General features: G+C 42.4%; 1 protein-coding gene across 2 annotated transcripts in view; it reads right to left on the reverse strand.

Annotated features, from left to right (window-relative positions):
* Window positions 1–248: 248 nt before the first annotated feature.
* Window positions 249–18,269, reverse strand: part of gnai1 (guanine nucleotide binding protein (G protein), alpha inhibiting activity polypeptide 1) — a 48,602-nt gene continuing 30,581 nt past the window's right edge. Inside the window, exons 3-9 of one of the 2 annotated variants that reach the window (XM_061911989.1) lie at window positions 17,648–17,789; window positions 11,129–11,286; window positions 8,611–8,739; window positions 4,683–4,832; window positions 4,442–4,635; window positions 1,049–1,274; window positions 249–967 (exon numbers count right to left, since the gene is read on the reverse strand). In XM_061911989.1, the coding sequence (XP_061767973.1) occupies window positions 1,084–1,274; window positions 4,442–4,635; window positions 4,683–4,832; window positions 8,611–8,739; window positions 11,129–11,286; window positions 17,648–17,789 (964 nt within the window). In that variant the 3' untranslated portion in view covers window positions 249–967; window positions 1,049–1,083. The remainder of the gene's footprint in view (window positions 968–1,048; window positions 1,275–4,441; window positions 4,636–4,682; window positions 4,833–8,610; window positions 8,740–11,128; window positions 11,287–17,647; window positions 17,790–18,269) is intronic. The other variant, XM_061911990.1, reaches the window with a different exon arrangement.

The raw sequence follows: 18,269 nt of genomic DNA on the forward strand, positions 1-18,269 counted from the left end.
GTTTTATTTAATTATAAATTTCAAAAGAGTTATGTGGCTCCCATTGTTTTCTTTACTTTGTGAAATGGGTCAAAATGTCTCTTTGAGTGGTAAAGGTTGCCGACCCCTGGTCTAAAGTCAGGTGGTCTTAGTGTTAAGCCAGTCTTGATCCAGTTTTAGGCGATAAAGTTCAAGACTCAAATCTCCCAGATGTGTAAACAACCCAATAGTGTTCTTGCTTGAGTGTTAAGACACCGCGACACAAAAAGTGACTTGTGTGTTTTTATTATCAAAATAAGGGAGGTGAGTCTACAAAGGTTATCAGTCTCTGTGGAGACCGTTACACACGGTGTATCCCTCCGCGCGGGGAAGTAGTGCCAGGCTACCGAGACTCAAACGTCCACCGTCTTAGTTTGTGTTTGGGCCGGAAACCACAGCTACAAGACATGTCCTTTTTCTTCGTGTCTCCCAAACACTCGGCGACGTCTCCCCGCAATAAAATGTCAGATGAAAGGATGATGTTATTTTACAGTCTTGAAAAAGACAAGCCCTGATCTGAACGTAAGGATATACATTTTGCTATTGTGCTGCACGGGCGATGGCGAGGGAGGCGACACGTTGGTCACCATGGAGACTTCCTGTGCCATTCTCTTGACAAAAGCGGCGTCCACGCAGCCGACAGCGAGGACCCAGACGTATGATGGGGGACAATAAAAGGAGTCAGCAGGCAATAGAGCGAGCGCGGGGGCCGCGGCCGCACTTGAGGGCATGCGAAGGCACGAGTACCAACCGACTGGGACTCAAACGTGGAATCCTTAACTCCCCTCTAGCTCGAGACAACAAGAGAGAGTGTCTTCTTTCTCCGACAAACGGATGCAAACACAATAGTTCAGGGACAAAAAGACATAAATAAAGCTGATAAAAGTGGCGTTTATGGTACAGTGCGGCGGTGGGAACGATTTTTCTCCTGCTCGGTTTACATTCCAGCCTGAGGAAAGGTGAGACAAAGACAGGTAAAAATGCAGGAAGGAGGCGAGGACAAGAACTCAAGTCTTTCTTGTTTGCTTACCTAACCCCACGAAATGTCGTCGCGCGCGGTGGCCCTCAGAAGAGGCCGCAGTCTTTCAGGTTGTTCTTGATGATGACGTCGGTGACGGCGTCGAAGACAAACTGCACGTTCTTGGTGTCGGTGGCGCAGGTGAAGTGAGTGTAAATCTCCTTGGTGTCCTTGCGCTTGTTCAAGTCCTCAAACTCACACTGGATGTAGGCGGCCGCCTCCTCGTACGTGTTGGAGCCTGGAAGTCAGGGCCATACATCCTTAAAATAGCCACTTTTCCCTCAGAGCTTTGAATGTACCGTATTTTTCGGACTATAAGTCACTCTGGAGTATAAGTCGCAGCTGCCGGAAATGCATAATAAAGAAGGAAAAAAACATATATAAGTTGCACTAGAGCAGGGTTGGGAATCTATGGCTCTAGAGCAGGGGCGCTCACACTTTTTCTGCAGGCGAGCTACTTTTCAATTGACCAAGTCGAGGAGATCTACCTCATTCCTATTTAAATGATAAATGGGTTGTACTTGTATAGCGCTTTTCTACCTTCAAGATACTCAAAGCGCTTTGACACTACTTCCACATTTACACATTCACACACTGATGGAGGGAGCTGCCATGCAAGGCGCCAACCAGCACCCATCAGGAGCAAGGGTGAAGTGTCTTGCTCAGGACACAACGGACGTGACGAGGTTGGTACTAGGTGCGATTTGAACCAGTGACCCTCGGGTTGCGCACGGCCACTCTCCCACTGCGCCACGCCGTCCCTAATTTATAATTTATATTTATTTATTTATGAAAGAGACATTTTTGTTAACAAGTTAATGGTGTTTAATGATAATACAAGCATGTTTAACACACATAGTTTCCTTTCTTTCATGAAGACAAGAATATAAGTTGGTGTATTACCTGATTCTGATGACTTGCATTGATTGGAATCAGACAGTGGTGATGATAACGTCCGCATTTTCAAATGGAGGAAAAAAAAAAGTCCTCCTTTCTGTCCAATACCACATGAAAGTGGTTGGATTTGGCATCTCATTTGTCCAACTTGCATACTCCTTTTTAAACACTTTGTTATGAGAGTAGCATATGTGTGTGGCCCTTTAATGTCTGGCAGCAGGTGAGTGACGTCAGTGAGTGTGCGGGTGGGCAAGCAAGTGAGAAAGCGGTCGCTGAGGGCGGGGGAGAAATACATTGGCATCAAACTCCGTAGCTTGCTAGCTTTCTGAGACTCTTATTTTGTTAGCACAGGCAGGATGAAACAGGTCTTTTATGGTGAAGACAGGAACTGTGCAGTCGGTCTTTAGAGTTTTGACAGTAGGTACGGAGTCTCTAGAAATAAAATGTGTTTCTCTGCGTCCGCCCTGTTAGTGATTTTTTTCTTAAATATGAGCTCGCAGCAGCCAGCGTCATCTCACAAGATCCTCGGGTGCCGAGAATGTCAAACAACTGACGAAAGTGAAGTCTTGGTATGATTGATGATTGCTCATTTTTATGTACATTTTTTAATGCCTGGCTTGAGATCGACTGACACACCCTCCGAGATCGACCAGTCGATCGCGATCGACGTAATGGGAACCCCTGCTCTAGAGCCAGATGTGGCTCTTTTGATGACTGCACCTGGCTCTCAAATAAATCTTAGCTGACATTGCTCAATACGATATGTAAAGAATAATTCCGCTGGTAATCACAGTGTCAAAACAACGTTCAAAATATAAAACATTCTCATGCATTTTCATCCATCCATCCGGTTTCTACCGCACCTGTTCAAGAAGTCGCATCAATGGTAAGAAGTGTTTTATTTATTCTTGGTTTGCCTCAGAATAACAATGTTATTAAAAAGAATAAGAAACGTATTATACTCTAAAAATGTTGGTCTTTCTTAAAAATGCACGCATATAGTTGTATTCAGTGTTAAAAATAAATAAATTATATGCCTCTCACGGAAATACTTTTAAAAATATTTGGCTTGTATGGCTCTCTCAGCCAAAAATGTTCCCGGCCCCTGCACTAGAGTATAAGTAGCATTTTTTGGGGTAATGTATTTGATAAAACCCAACACCAAGAATAGACATTTGAAAGGCAATTTAAAATAAATAAAGAATAGTGAACAACAAGCTGAATAAGTGTATGTTATATGACGCATAAATAACCAACTGAGAAGGTGCCTGGTATGTTAACATAACATATTATGGTGAGAGTCATTCAAATAACTATAACATATAGAATGCTATACGTTTATCACACAATCTGTCACTCCTAATCGATAAATCCGATGAAATCTTATACGTCTAGTCCAGTGGTTCTTAACCTTGTTGGAGGTACCGAACCCCAACTGTTTCCAAACAGCCCCAAAGAATGATGTTTCCACCCCCATGCTTCACAGTAGGTATGGTTTTCTTGGGAAGCAACTCAGTATTCTTCTTCCTCCAAAGACGACGTGTTGAGTTTATACCAAAAAGTTCTATTTTGGTTTCATCTGACCACATGACATTCTCCCAATCCTCTGCTGTATCATCCATGTATCCATTTTGGTATAAACTCAACTGGTCGTGTTTGGAGGAAGAAGAATACTGAGTTGCATCCCAAGAACACCATACCTACTGTGAAGCATGGGGGTGGAAACATCATGCTTTGGGCCTGTTTTTCTGCTAAGGGGACAGGACGATTGATCCGTGTTAAGGAAAGAAAGAATGGGGCCATGTATCGTGAGATTTTGAGCCAAAACCTCCTTCCATCACTCAGAGCTTTGAATGTTTGACCAAATACTTATTTTCCACCATAATTTACAAATAAATTCCTTAAAATTCCTGGATTTTTTTTTTCACATTCTGTCTCTCACAGTTGAAGTGTACCTATGATGAAAATTACAGACCTCTGTCATCATTTGAAGTGGGAGAACTTGCACAATCGCTGGCTGACTAAATACTTTTTTGCCCCACTGTATCTGCTGTGTAGATTTACTTTACAAAAAGTGTGGGATACTTCTCCATTGCCTTATTTGTGTTTTATTTGATTAAATGTTTCGATATATTTAGTGTTCTGATCGGATCAGGAGAAGATGGAAAGAAAAAAATTGAAAAAGTACCTTTCAACCTTACAGTGAGTAAAAAGTATTATTTAAGGTTCGGGTTAAACAGGCAATTTTCCTTTTAAATTCTGAATTGGGTAAGTTGCATTTAAATTTTGGTTTTTAAATAGGCAGTTTTTCTTCCTTCTGTTGTTTAAAAGGAAGGAGTGATAAGAGTTTCAGCTTCAAATGGGCAGTTTTCCTACCTACTTTTGAATAGAAGAAGGCTTATTTAATTTTTGGTTCTAACAGGCAGTTTTCCTACCCAGGTTTGAACAGAGGAAGGACCATTACCTCAGGGCAACATTTACACTTATGTTTTCAGGTGGAAATCTGACCTGCGTACTCCGGGTAGCAGATTGTGAGAGGACTCTTCTTGATCTTCTCTTCAAACAGGTCCTTCTTGTTGAGGAAGAGGATGATGGACGTGTCCGTGAACCACTTGTTGTTGCAGATGCTGTCGAAGAGCTTCATGCTCTCGTGCATTCGGTTCTGAGGTGAAAGGCAAGACAATCTAGTTTCACCAAGACACCTTTGCTTAAAAATACAAGACAAGACAATCTAGTTTCACCAAGACACCTTTGCTTAAAAACACTCACCATCTCCTCGTCCTCGGCCAGCACCAGGTCGTAGTCGCTGAGGGCCACGCAAAAGATGATGGCGGTTACGCCCTCGAAGCAGTGGATCCACTTCTTACGCTCGGAGCGCTGACCGCCAACGTCAAACATTCTGGAAACAGGGCACAGTTAGACTACGTCCACGCAAACATTTATATCGAAATGTCCACATGTGTACGAGAAAAACAACAGGTGGCGCTAGTGGCCTACTCAGTGGCCTAGTGGTTAGAGTGTCCGCCCTGAGGTTCAAACCCCGGCCGAGTCATACCAAAGACTATAAAAATGGGACCCATTACCTCCTTGTTTGGCACTCAGCATCAAAGGTTGGAGTTGGGGGTTAAATCACCAAAAATGATTCCCGGGCACGGCACCGCTGCTGCCCACTGCTCCCCTCACTTCCCAAGGGGTGAACAAGGGATGGGTCAAATGCAGAAGTGAAGTGAAGTGAATTATATTTATATAGCGCTTTTCTCTAGTGACTCAAAGCGCTTTACATAGTGAAACCCAATATCTAAGTTACATTTAAACCAGTGTGGGTGGCACTGGGAGCAGGTGGGTAAAGTGTCTTGCCCAAGGACACAACGGCAGTGACTAGGATGGCGGAAGCGGGAATCGAACCTGCAACCCTCAAGTTGCTGGCACGGCCGCTCTACCAACCGAGCTATGCCGCATTGGGTTTTCACTCACTCCCCTTACCCTTAAAGGGGAACATTATCACAATTTCAAAAGGGTTAAAAACAATAAAAATCAGTTCCCAGTGGCTTGTTTTATTTTTCGAAGTTTTTTTTCAAAATTTTACACCTCCCGGAATATCCCTAAAAAAAGCTGTAAAGTTCTTGATTTTCCCTATTTGCGATGCGACTGTCCATTTCCCTGTGACGTCATACAGGGCTGCCGATACAAACAACATCAATCAATCAATCAATCAATGTTTATTTATATAGCCCCAAATCACAAATGTCTCAAAGGACTGCACAAATCATTACGACTACAACATCCTCGGAAGAACCCACAAAAGGGCAAGGAAAACTCACACCCAGTGGGCAGGGAGAATTCACATCCAGTGGGACGCCAGTGACGATGCTGACTATGAGAAACCTTGGAGAGGACCTCAGATGTGGGCAACCCCCCCCCCCCTAGGGGACCGAAAGCAATGGATGTCGAGCGGGTCTAACATGATACTGTGAAAGTTCAATCCATAGTGGCTCCAAGACAGCAGCGAGAGTCCCGTCCACAGGAAACCATCTCAAGCGGAGGCGGATCAGCAGCGTAGAGATGTCCCCAACCGATACACAGGCGAGCGGTCCATCCTGGGTCTCGACTCTGGACAGCCAGCACTTCATCCATGGTCATCGGACCGGACTCCCTTGACAAGTGTGTGTGTGTGTGTGTGTGTGTGTGTGTGTGTGTGTGTGTGTGTGTGACAACCATTGGTACAAACCCTGTTTCCATATGAGTTGGGATATTGTGTTAGATGTAAATGTAAACGGAATACGATGATTTGCAAATCCTTTTCAACCCATATTCAATTGAATGCACTACAAAGACAAGATATTTGATGTTCAAACTCATAAACTTTCTTTTTTTGGCAAATAATAATTAACTTAGAATTTCATGACTGCAACACGTGCCTAAGTAGTTGGGAAAGGGCATGTTCCCCACTGTGTTACATCACCTTTTCTTTTAACAACACTTAATAAACGTTTGGGAACTGAGGAAAGTAATTGTTGAAGCTTTGAAAGTGGATTTCTTTGCCATTCTTGTTTTATGTAGAGCTTAAGTCGTTCAACAGTCCGGGGTCTCCGCTGTCGTATTTTACGCTTCATAATGCGCCACACATTTTCGATGGGAGACAGGTCTGGACTGCAGGCGAGCCAGGAAAGTACCCGCATTATTTTTATACGAAGCCACATTGTTGTAACGTGCTGAATGTGGCTTTGCATTGTCTTGCTGAAATAAGCAGGGGCGTCCATGAAAAAGACGGCGCTTAGGTGGCAGCATATGCTGTTCCAATACCTGTATAATAATGGTGCTTTCACAGATGTGTAAGTTACCCATGCCTTGGCCACTAATGCACCCCCATACCATCACAGATGCCGGCTTTTGAACTCTGCGTCGATAACAGTTTGGATGGTTCGCTTCCCCTTTGATCCGGACGACACGATGTCGAATATTTCCAAAAACAATTTGAAATGTGGACTCGTCAGACCACAGAACACTTTTCCACTTTGCATCAGTCCATCTTAGATGATCTTGGGCCCAGAGAAGCCGGCGGCATTTATGGATGTTGTTGATAAATGACTTTCGCTTTGCATAGTAGAGCTTTAACTCGCACTTACAGATGTAGCGACAAACTGTATTTAGTGACAGTGGTTTTCTGAAGTGTTCCTGAGCCCATGTGGTGATATCCTTTAAAGATTGATGTCGGGTTTTGATACAGTGCCGCCTGAGGGATCGAAGGTCATGGTCATTCAATTTTGGTTTCCGGCCATGCCGCTTACGTGGAGTGATTTCTCCAGATTCTCTGAATCTTTCGATGATATTATGGACCGTAGATGTTGAAATCCCTAAATTTCTTGCAATTGCATTTTGAGAAACGTTGGTCTTAAACTATTTGACTATATGCTCACGCAGTTGTGGACAAAGGGGTGTACCTCGCCCCATCCTTTCTTGTGAAAGACTGAGCATTTTTTGGGAAGCTGTTTTTATACCCAATCATGGCACCCACCTGTTCCCAATTAGCCTGCACACCTGTGGGATGTTCCAAATAAGTGTTTGATGAGCATTCCTCAACTTTATCAGTATTTATTTCCACCTTTCCCAACTTCTTTGTCAAGTGTTGCTGGCATCAAATTCTAAAGTTAATGATTAATTGCAAAAAATAAAATTATCAGTTTGAACATCAAATATGTTGTCTTTGTAGCATATTTAACTGAATATGGGTTGAAAATGATTTGCAAATCATTGTATTATGTTTATATTTACATCCAACACAATTTCCCAACTCATATGGAAACAGGGTTTGTACTTTAACTTTAACTTAATAAACCAAAATAATGTCATTTCAGGAAAAGGCAGTCGTCAGTCCGTTTGGCTTATAGAGTTTATAAATAAAATAAATATAAAATCGGTACATTTTAAGACATAACCATTTTAACAAATGTTGCAGAAAAAAATATAAATTCAATTGAAAAAAAAAGAAACAAAACAGTAAATAAAATCTACTACATCTAATAGTACACAATAAGTGCCAACAACAGCAAAGTGGATGATGCTTGCAAAGTGCATCTACAGTGACACCATCTCCGGCCACGCCCCTCCACCCCCACACACTTCCTGCCTAAGTTCATTATTAGACCACAAGTGAGTCATCACAGCTGATGCTGACAAACTTCCTTAATTGTGTCAGTGCTAGCACAGAAACAAAAAAAGGGATTTTCTGAGAGCCAACAAGTCCATCCATCCATCCATTTTCTACCGCTTATTCCCTTTTGGGGCCGCGGGGGGCGCTGGCGCCTATCTCAGCTACAATCGGGCGGAAGGCGGGGTACACCCTGGACAAGTCGCCACCTCATCGCAGGGCCAACACAGATAGACAGACAACATTCACACTCACATTCACACACTAGGGCCAATTTAGTGTTGCCAATCAACCTATCCCCAGGTGCATGTCTTTGGAAGTGGGAGGAAGCCGGAGTACCCGGAGGGAACCCACGCATTCACGGGGAGAACATGCAAACTCCACACAGAAAGATCCCGAGCCTGGATTTGAACCCAGGACTGCAGGACCTTCGTATTGTGAGGCAGACGCACTAACCCCTCTGCCACCGTGAAGCCCAGCCAACAAGTCACTGACAGGAATTCAAAGAAATGTCCAAGATGGTGCTCACTTGAAGTGCAGGTCTTTGAAAGTAAAGTGGGTCTCCACGATGCCTGTGGTCTTGACCCGGGTCCTCAGCACATCCTGCTGCGTGGGGATGTAGGTTCCCTGTGAGATCCGATCCAGGTCGTTCAGGTAGCTGGTAAAATAAAAGACGCGCTCAGGCTTGAATATGAACTCTTTGAGGTCAAGACAGGACAAAAATATAATAAAATGTTGTATTTATTTATTTTGGTCATTTGCTTTTCATTTAATCATTTTTTGGAGAAAAATGTCTGTCTCCTGACAGGCAAGCTGTTGTTGGTTGTGCAGCAGGCGTGTTAAAAGGCGCAATGAAAACACCAAACAGAGCACACAAGCGCTGCCTTGTTATCAGCTGCTCTGCACTTGCACAACACACCAGGGCTCAGACGCTGGAACAACAGGCCAACATCCCTCTGACAGCTATGCTGGAATCTTGTTGGCAAAAGTGGGAGATCACTCTCCAGGAAGAATGTAAGGCAGGGGTCACCAACGCGGTGCCCGCGGGCACCAGGTAGCCCGTGAGGACCAGATGAGTCGCCCGCTGGCCTGTTCTAAAAATAGCTCAAATAGCAGCACTTACCAGTGAGCTGCCTCTATTTTATAAATTCTATTTATTTACTAGCAAGCTGGTCCCGCGTTGCTCGACATTTTTTAATTCTAAGAGAGGCAAAACTCAAATAGAATTTGAGAATCCAAGAAAATATTTTAAAGACTTGGTCTTCACTTCACGGTGGCAGAGGGTTTAGTGCGTCTGCCTCACAATACGAAGTTCCTGCAGTCCTGGGTTCGAATCCAGGCTCGGGATCTTTCTGTGTGGAGTTTGCATGTTCTCCCCGTGAATGCGTGGGTTCCCTCCGGGTACTCCGGCTTCCTCCCACTTCCAAAGACATGCACCTGGGGATAAGTTGATTGGCAACACTAAATTGGCCCTAGTGTGTGAATGTTGTCTGTCTATCTGTGTTGGCCCTGCGATGAGGTGGCGACTTGTCCAGGGTGTACCCTGCCTTCCGCCCGATTGTAGCTGAGATAGGCGCCAGCGCCCCCCGCTACCCCGAAAGGGAATAAGCGGTAGAAAATGGATGGATGGATGGGTCTTCACTTGTTTAAATAAATTAATTCATTTTTTTACTTTGCTTCTTATAACTTTCAGAAAGACAGTTTTAGAGAAAAAATACAACCTTAAAAATCATTTTAGGATTTTTAAACACATATACCTTTTTACCTTTTAAATTCCTTCCTCTTCTTTCCTGACAATTTAAATCAATGTTCAAGTAAATGTATTTTTTTTATTGTAAGGAGTAATCAATTTTTTTTTAATTTAATTCTTCATTTTAGCTTCTGTTTTTTCCACGAAGAATATTTGTGAAATATTTCTTCAAACTTATTATGAATAAAATTCAAAAAAAATATTTTGGCAAAACTAGAAAATCTTCAAAATCAAATTTAAATCTAATTTCAAAGTCTTTTGAATTTCTTTTAAAATATTTGTTCTGGAAAATCTAGAAGAAATAATGATTTGTCTTAGTTAGAAATATAGCTTGGTCCAATTTGTTATATATTCTAACACAATGCAGATTGGATTTAAAACATGTCATCAAGATTCTAAAATTAATCTTAATAAGGAAAAATGACTAATGATGTTCCATAAATTATTTTTTATATTTTTTCATAAAGATTTGAATTAGGTAGTTTTTGTCTTCTTTTTTTTGGCTGAATTTTGAATTTTAAAGAGTCGAAATTGAAGATAAACTATGTTTCAAAATTAAATTTTCTTTTTTTCCCTGTTTTCTCCTCTTTTAAACCGTTCAATTAAGTGTTTTTTTTCATCATTTATTCTCTACAAAAAACCTTCCGTAAAAGGAAAAATGTACGACGGAATGACAGGCAAAAATACCCATATATATATATATATATATATATATATATATATATATATGGATTTATTTATTAAAGGTATATTGAGCAAATTGGCTATTTTTTGACAATTTTTTAAAGTGTGTATCAAACTGGTAGCCCTTAGCAATAATCAGTACCCAAGAAGTAGCTCTCTGTTTCAAAAAGGTTGGTGACCCCTGATGTAAAGGCACTTCATTAGGTAAACCTGCACAATCTGACCACATCCGAAACACAACACCGTATCAATATTGTTGCTGTCAAGTTTTTGAAAAAAAAAATTGTAATGATTTATTATATTATATATTAATATATTGCAGATATACCCGCGCAGAAAGCCATCTAGAAAATGTGCAAATATTAAGAAGACAGTGTGAGCTTTTAAGAAGAGAAAGTCCAACTAGTGTGTCATGCTCGCTTCAGCCTCATTAGTCAAGGACTTCGAGGGACAGAAGTAGAGTCTCTCTAAACACAAGGAACATTCTATATTAATGCCAGAAACAGATGCTAGATTTGCCGTTGTTTTTAATGTTTAAAAAGTCATTAAAAGTCTGTCAACACTTGAATGTATACCTAAAAAGTGGCCAACTAGTGCACCGGAAGTGACTTACTATGCGGCAGAGTCGTTGAGCTGGTACTCCCGTGAGCGGCTGAAGCACGCCTGGACGCCACCGTCCTTCCACAGCCGCTTGATGACGCCCGCCAGCTCGGCGGTCATGAAGCCCTCCTCAGCGGACCCTGCCAGCACGAATAGCTGCCGCGCATCGTCCTGTTGGAGGCATCATCCATCAACACTCCTGATAAAGGTACTGAGAAAGGGGTGTCCAAACTTTTTGACCGGAGGGCGCAGTGGGCTTACCGAAAGCCGACTACTTATATAGTGACTGTGTGTGTGTGTGTATATATTGTATATATATATATTTATAGCCTATACATATATATAAGTACATATTATAATAATGTAATGGATATCCATCCATCCATCCATTCTCTACCGCTTATTCCCTTTTGGGGTCACGGGGGGCGCTGGCGCCTATCTCAGCTACAATCGGGCGGAAGGCAGGGTACACCCTGGACAAGTCGCCACCTCATCGCAGGGCCAACAGATAGACAGACAACATTCACACACTAGGGACCATTTAGTGTTGCCAATCAACCTATCCCCAGGTGCATGTCTTTGGAATATAATGAATAATTATTATAACTAAATATTAGGAGAATGTGAAAATTCAACTCCTACTTTGTTTACTTCCGTGACAACTTCCTTAAGCTTTTTTAATCAACTAGAAATATCAAGCAGCATAAAGTGCGCCAAGCATGGATAAGTGTGGAGACAATGTTTTCCATCATCCCTTGTAATGGATTTAAATGGGTGTAATTTAGAAAAAAATGTTCAATGTTGATTGGATGTTTTATTTTTTAAAACATACAAAATGTTTAATAAGCAGATTGTGTTGTGTGACCATGTCTTTTTATATTTTTTTCTGGTTGATTTTTTTTTCCCTGCATCATGACGAGGGAAGGTTGTTTGGATTGTGGCATATAAGTAAATGCTGTGATTATTAATGGTTGAATTACTTTTGTTGGTCCCCGATGGCAACAAAATGGCAGCTATTAGACCGCTGGCTATACATCGCTGCCAGCCATATTGCTTAATGAACTTGTGCCGTGTCGTGGGCCAAACTGAAGACATCGTCTCGCATATTGAAGATGCCTAGTTTGGACGCGCCTGTACTAAAACATCCTTATAGTCGCATATACTTAAGAGATGGAGGCTACCTTTTTATGTAGCTTATTTTAACTCCACAAGATAACAGGCGCGGTATTGGAAGTAACATCCACTGGATTTATGTAGCTCTGTCTGAGCTTTAAAATCCTTTCCACAGTGAATTCCAGCTCCTTCGCTCTGGTCGGCGGTTCGTTGTTCCTCCTTGTAAAAAAAACGATATAAGAATACGTTTGTACCTGCTGCAATCACATGCTTAAATAAAGCTATCACATGGTGATTGTATTTATTTATTTTGCCATCACACTTAAATCCCTATGATTTTATTGGTTTATTAAGTATTACATTTGTATTGTTCTACAGCAGGGGTCTCAAACACAAATTGCGGCCCGCGAGATGTTATTTTACGGCCCCCACCTTAATATGAAAGTTTAATGCTAGTGCGGCCCGCAAGTTTTATATGAATGGCGCTTGACAGCGTTCTGTGTGGAGCTGAAGGAATCTACCAATCACGGTGTGGTATATGGCTCACTTGCGTGATGCAAGCAGAGAAATGTTTTGCCGCTTTTCCACTACACCCGCACGCAGTCTTCTTCCTTCGCTCGCCCGCCTGCTCGCTCTTCCCCGGTGCTGCTGTAAACAGGAGACGAGCGGTCCAGTAGCTTCCGAAGCACTCCGCCGAAGGACCGAGCGACAATACAAGACTGTAGTGCACCAGACCCCAGCGCTGATACTCTGACAGAGAGTCGCTGGGCTAATCTGACGTGTAACGCGTTAGTCGTGATGTTAGCCCGTTCGGGGCTAATTGTGATTGTGCTACCGTAACTGTAAACTCAAATCCCGGCCGAGTCATACCAAAGACTATAAAAATGGGACCCATTTGGGTTGGAATTGGGGGTGAAATCACCATAAATGATTCCCGGCCGTGGCACCACTGCTGCCCACTGCTCCCCTCACCTCCCAAGGGGTGATCAAGGGTGATGGGTCAAATGCAGAGAATAATTTCGCCACATCTAGTATGTGTGTGACAATCATTGGTACTTTAACTTTAACTTCAAAAGGGCTCTTTCAACGTTCTGGGTTGCCTACCTCTGCATTTGTGGAAAAGCGGCAAATGAGTGAAAGCGACAGAAACGTTGCTATGGAGACGAGGCTTTTCTGACGTGCCTGGCTGCAGTCACACCACAACACCTATCCGTCAGTAATAAGAGTCAAAGATAACCTGGACCAATTCAAACCGTTATTTGTTTTTTTTTATTGTTTAATTTGCATTGCCTCACACGATGAACACGACATATATTTCTATATGACGCCGGATAACACTCAGGGAGCCATCACTTTTTTGCGCTCGCAATCGAGTGATTTCCCCGCTATTATCCGCCGACTGCCGTGTTGCTGTAGGGAGGAAAAGTGGAACAACACACATTGCGGATATAACATTATTCTCCATGCGTCGGCTAAATACAAATATATCCCACGATCCCAAACATATCTTTTTTCAAAGCCTGCAGTGAAGAAAAGGGTTTGTGATGTGCAAAGACAATTCCAGGAAAAGTGGGCGATGCAATATTTCTTTGTTGAGCACAGAGGCACCCCTGCGTGTCTTATTTGCACAATTTGAAACGTTACAATACAACTAGACATGCTGAGGAGTATGCAACCTTTTTTTTTTAAGAAATCTTTTCTTGCGGCCCAACCTCACCCAGACTCTGCATCAAGTGGCCCCCAGGTAAAGTCAGTTTGAGACCCCTGTTCTACAGTATGCCTGTATACTGTTGATCGTTTGTGGTTTTTTTTTATGTTTATATGTTCTATATCAGGGGTGCCCATTACGTCGATCGCGAGCTACCAGTCGACCGCGGGGGGTGTGTCAGTCGATCTCCAGCCAGGCTTTTAAAAAAAATAGACCTAAAAATTAGTGATCATCAATCTTCACCAAGACGTCACTTAAATGACATTCACGGTACCGGAGGGTCTTGTGAGATGACGCTGGCTGCTGCAAGATCATTATTATGAAAATATGACCGAGAGGAAGGCGAGAAACACTTTTTATTTCAACAGACTCTCGCGCCGTACATTCCGTCAAAACTCTAAAGGCCGACTGCACATTTCCTATCTTCACAATAAAAGCCCTGCTTCATGCTGCCTGCGCTAACTAAATACAGAGTCTTGGAAAACTGGCGTGCACAAGCGATCCCTCAGAAAGCTGGCGTACACATCACTTGTGCACGCCAGCTTTCCGAGACTCTTATTTTGTTAGCGCAGGCAGCATGAAGCAGGGCTTTTATTGTGAAGATAGGAAATGTGCAGTCGGCCTTTAGAGTTTTGACGGAAGGGACGGCGCGAAAGTCTGTTGAAATAAAAAGTGTTTCTCGCCTTCCTCTCGGTCATATTTTCATAATAATGATCTTGCAGCAGCCAGCGTCATCTCACAAGACCCTCGGGTGCCGTGAATGTCAATCAAGCAAGCTACGGAATTTGCCGCCAATGTTTTTCTTGTAAAGTGTATGGAAGCTGGATGAATTAGATGCCAAAAACCAACCACTTTCATCTGTATTGTACAGAAAAGAGGACTTGTTTTCTCCTCCAATGAAAAATGTGGACGTTATCGGCACCACTGTCTGATTCCAATCAATGCAAGTCATCAGAATCAGGTAATACACCAACTTATATTCTTGTCTTTGTGAAAGAAATACATCTATATGTGTTACACATGCTTGTATTATCATTAAACACATTTAACCTGTTTACAAAAATGTCTCTTTCATAAATAAATAAATATAAATTATATATATAAATGAGGTAGATCCCCTCGAGTTGGTCAATTGAAAAGTAGCTCGCCTGCAGAAAAAGTGTGGGCACCCCTGTTCTATATGATTTGTGTTTGCTTGTTTTATTCTGTCTTGCTGCTGAATTACAAATGTCTGCACAACTATTTTACCCCCGAGTCCCATTAAAGAAACCTTGACCTTGAAATTGTTGCTACTCAGCTGTTGGTGTAGAAGTTAATTACCTCATCTGCGCTATTAGTGCTGATTCAGCAGTTTGCTCCTTAACGTGATTACAACATTGGTTGTGTTGCTGCTGTGTTGTGTTAATATATCAATTTCCACTTTCTCACTCTCTAAGTAACAAAAAACAAAAAAAACAATTCAGAATTATCTTGCCTGCTTAAGAGAAACAAACGCTTCTAATTGGAAAATTTACGCCCTGCTGGGCCCTGACAATCTGGAGGCAGGCATGAGAGATAAGGCGATGTATATCACAATATATTATTTGGTTTAGAAATGATAATGGAACCATTTCAAAATGGGTTGAGAAGGCTCCTAATTTAGCTGTGGCCATATGCAGTAACATAAGTCATTTCCAGTTGTGTTATTTGGCAAAACTATTTTTTTATTTACTTGCTATACACCATATACTGACACTGTACTTCAATCAATCAATCAATGTTTATTTATATAGCCCTAAATCACAAGTGTCTCAGAGGGCTGCACAAGCCACAACGACATCCTCGGTTCAGAGCCCACTTAAGGGCAAGGAATGACTATGAGAAACCTTGGAGAGGACGACAGATGTGTGACCCCCCCCCCCCAGGGGAGACCGGATGCAATGGACGTCAAGTGGGTCTAACATGATATTGTGAAAGTCCAGTCCATAGTGGATCTAACATAATAGTTAGTAAACTTGGTTTGCTACTGTCGATATTTGTATTTGCTCCGTCCCCCTTGTTTACATTCAAGAGTGCTATCTTAGAGATATGCTATGCTTTTTTGTATCATCCTATGGTGTGTAGTGTAACATGTTTAGCTAATCCTTGCCTTCCAGTGATAATGCTACTATCAAAAGGCCTACTGAAATGAGATTTTCTTATTCAAACGGGGATAGCAGGTCCATTCTATGTGTCATACTTGATCATTTCGCGATATTGCCATATTTTTGCTGAAAGTATTTAGTAGAGAACATCGCCGATAAAGTTCGCAACTTTTGGTGCTGATAAACAAGCCTTGCCTGTACTGGAAGTAGCAGACGATATGCGCGTGATGTCACGGGTTGTGGAGCTCCTCACGTCCTCACATTGTTTACATTCATGGCCACCAGCAGCGAGAGCAATTCGGACCGAGAAAGCGACGATTTCCCCATTAATTTGAGTGAGGATGAAAGATTTGTGGATGAGGAAAGTGAGAGTAAAGGACTAGAAAAAAAAAAAAGACTATATAGTGGGAGCGATTCAGATGTTATTAGACAAATTTACTAGGATAATTCTGGAAAATCCCTTATCTGCTTATTGTGTTACTAGTGTTTTAGTGAGATTATATGGTCGTCCCTGTACAACCTGAAGGTCGGCCCCGCACCTTTCTTCAGCACCAGTCGACGGGTGGTGACGTTGCCCATCAATGCCCTTAGCAAGGGACCCTATTCGAAACACGATCTTTCGAAATGATCGCTGCATAATACACTGTAATTTGTGTGTGTGGTCCAATCCAACCGTGTTCGCTTGACCGCTCTGTTCCATAGTAAAGCTTCACCGTCATCTTTCGGGAATGTAAACAATCAAACACCGGCTGTGTTTGTGTTGCTAAAGGCGGCCGCAATACACCGCTTCCCACCTACAGCTTTCTTCTTTGACGTCTCTATTTTTCATTGAACAAATAGCAATAGCTGCAGCAACACAGATGTCCAGAATACTATGGAATTATGTGATGAAAACAGACGAGTTATAGCTGGGAACGGTGCTGGAACAAAATGTCCTCTACAATGCATGATGTCACATGCAGGCGTCATCAGACCGCGACGTTTCAGCAGGATACTTCGCCGCAAAATTTAAAATTGCAATTAAGTAAACTAACCCGGCCGTATTGGCATGTGTTGCAATGTTAATATTTCATCATTGATATATAAACTATCAGACTGCGTGGTTGGTAGTAGTGGCTTTCGGTAGGCCTTTAAGAAACGGTTTAGACGTTAGGGACCTTAGCCTCTAGCCCGCTAGCGAGGACGCTAAATTGCGTTGAGGACGCCTTTTTTTGTTTGTCGCTGTCAAATTTGCGGGACACAGCTAGAATGTGTCATTAGCATGCATTGTCACGATGTAACGATAGTATTAAAAGCTCTACTGTCGGACGAATGTATTGAACAACCGTATCTGAGGTAAAAGGGATGTAAACGCAACCAGCAGATGGCGCAATTACTAGCTTGCTAAGAGAAACAAGTAGTAGAAATTGCAACATGATTTAGTGATAAAGTAAAAGATGGATTTGAAAGTACGTGTACAAATATGGATGGAGTGAGGCTCCCCAGATTTATCTGCATTATTGTAACCTTTTTTTGCAACATATGGCTTTTTCAAAAGAATAATTCAGTTATTTTTCCATCAAACAAAACGCATGTGAATCTCACTCACAGCTCTGGCGGTGTCGCCAAAGTCGATCTTAAGGCGGCCCATCGCTCGGATGATGGCGATGATGGACTGGATGGTGTTGCTGTAGACCACGGCCTTGTACTGCTTGCACTCCTCTTCCGAGTAGCCCGCCTCATGGATGATCCTGTCAGGAGAAAGGAAAAGTCTCTGGTTTCCCTGGAGCGACAAGCTTCGCCGCAGATTGTCCCGTTCTCCTCCTCCGTTGACTCGCTTTTGCTACGCTTTTACTAGCGGAATTGAATCAGTCCTCTGACCCGCCGTCATCACAACTCCTTCAAGTCCTCCCTGCGAGTTCTTTAAGGTGCATGACGTTTTTGCTACAGCCTCCATGCAACATGATATAATCGGGTTTTTTATGGACAAATGTGGAGAAGAAGCGTGAAAATCACATCTTCTCCGCCAAACGGTCCAATAATTAGCCAAAAAAGTAGGCGAAGATTTGATTGACGTTGACAGTGTGAAGCTTTACAAATACTCGCTTTGTTTCATTTGTACTTGTGTCAAATGCAAAGAATAATTTCGCCACACCTACTGTGTGTGTGACAATCATGGGTACTTTAACTTTTAATTGTATCCACCAACTTCCATTTAACACCATTTAAAC

This window comes from Nerophis ophidion, linkage group LG10, assembly GCF_033978795.1.
Source record: "Nerophis ophidion isolate RoL-2023_Sa linkage group LG10, RoL_Noph_v1.0, whole genome shotgun sequence".
Taxonomy (NCBI): domain Eukaryota; kingdom Metazoa; phylum Chordata; class Actinopteri; order Syngnathiformes; family Syngnathidae; genus Nerophis; species Nerophis ophidion.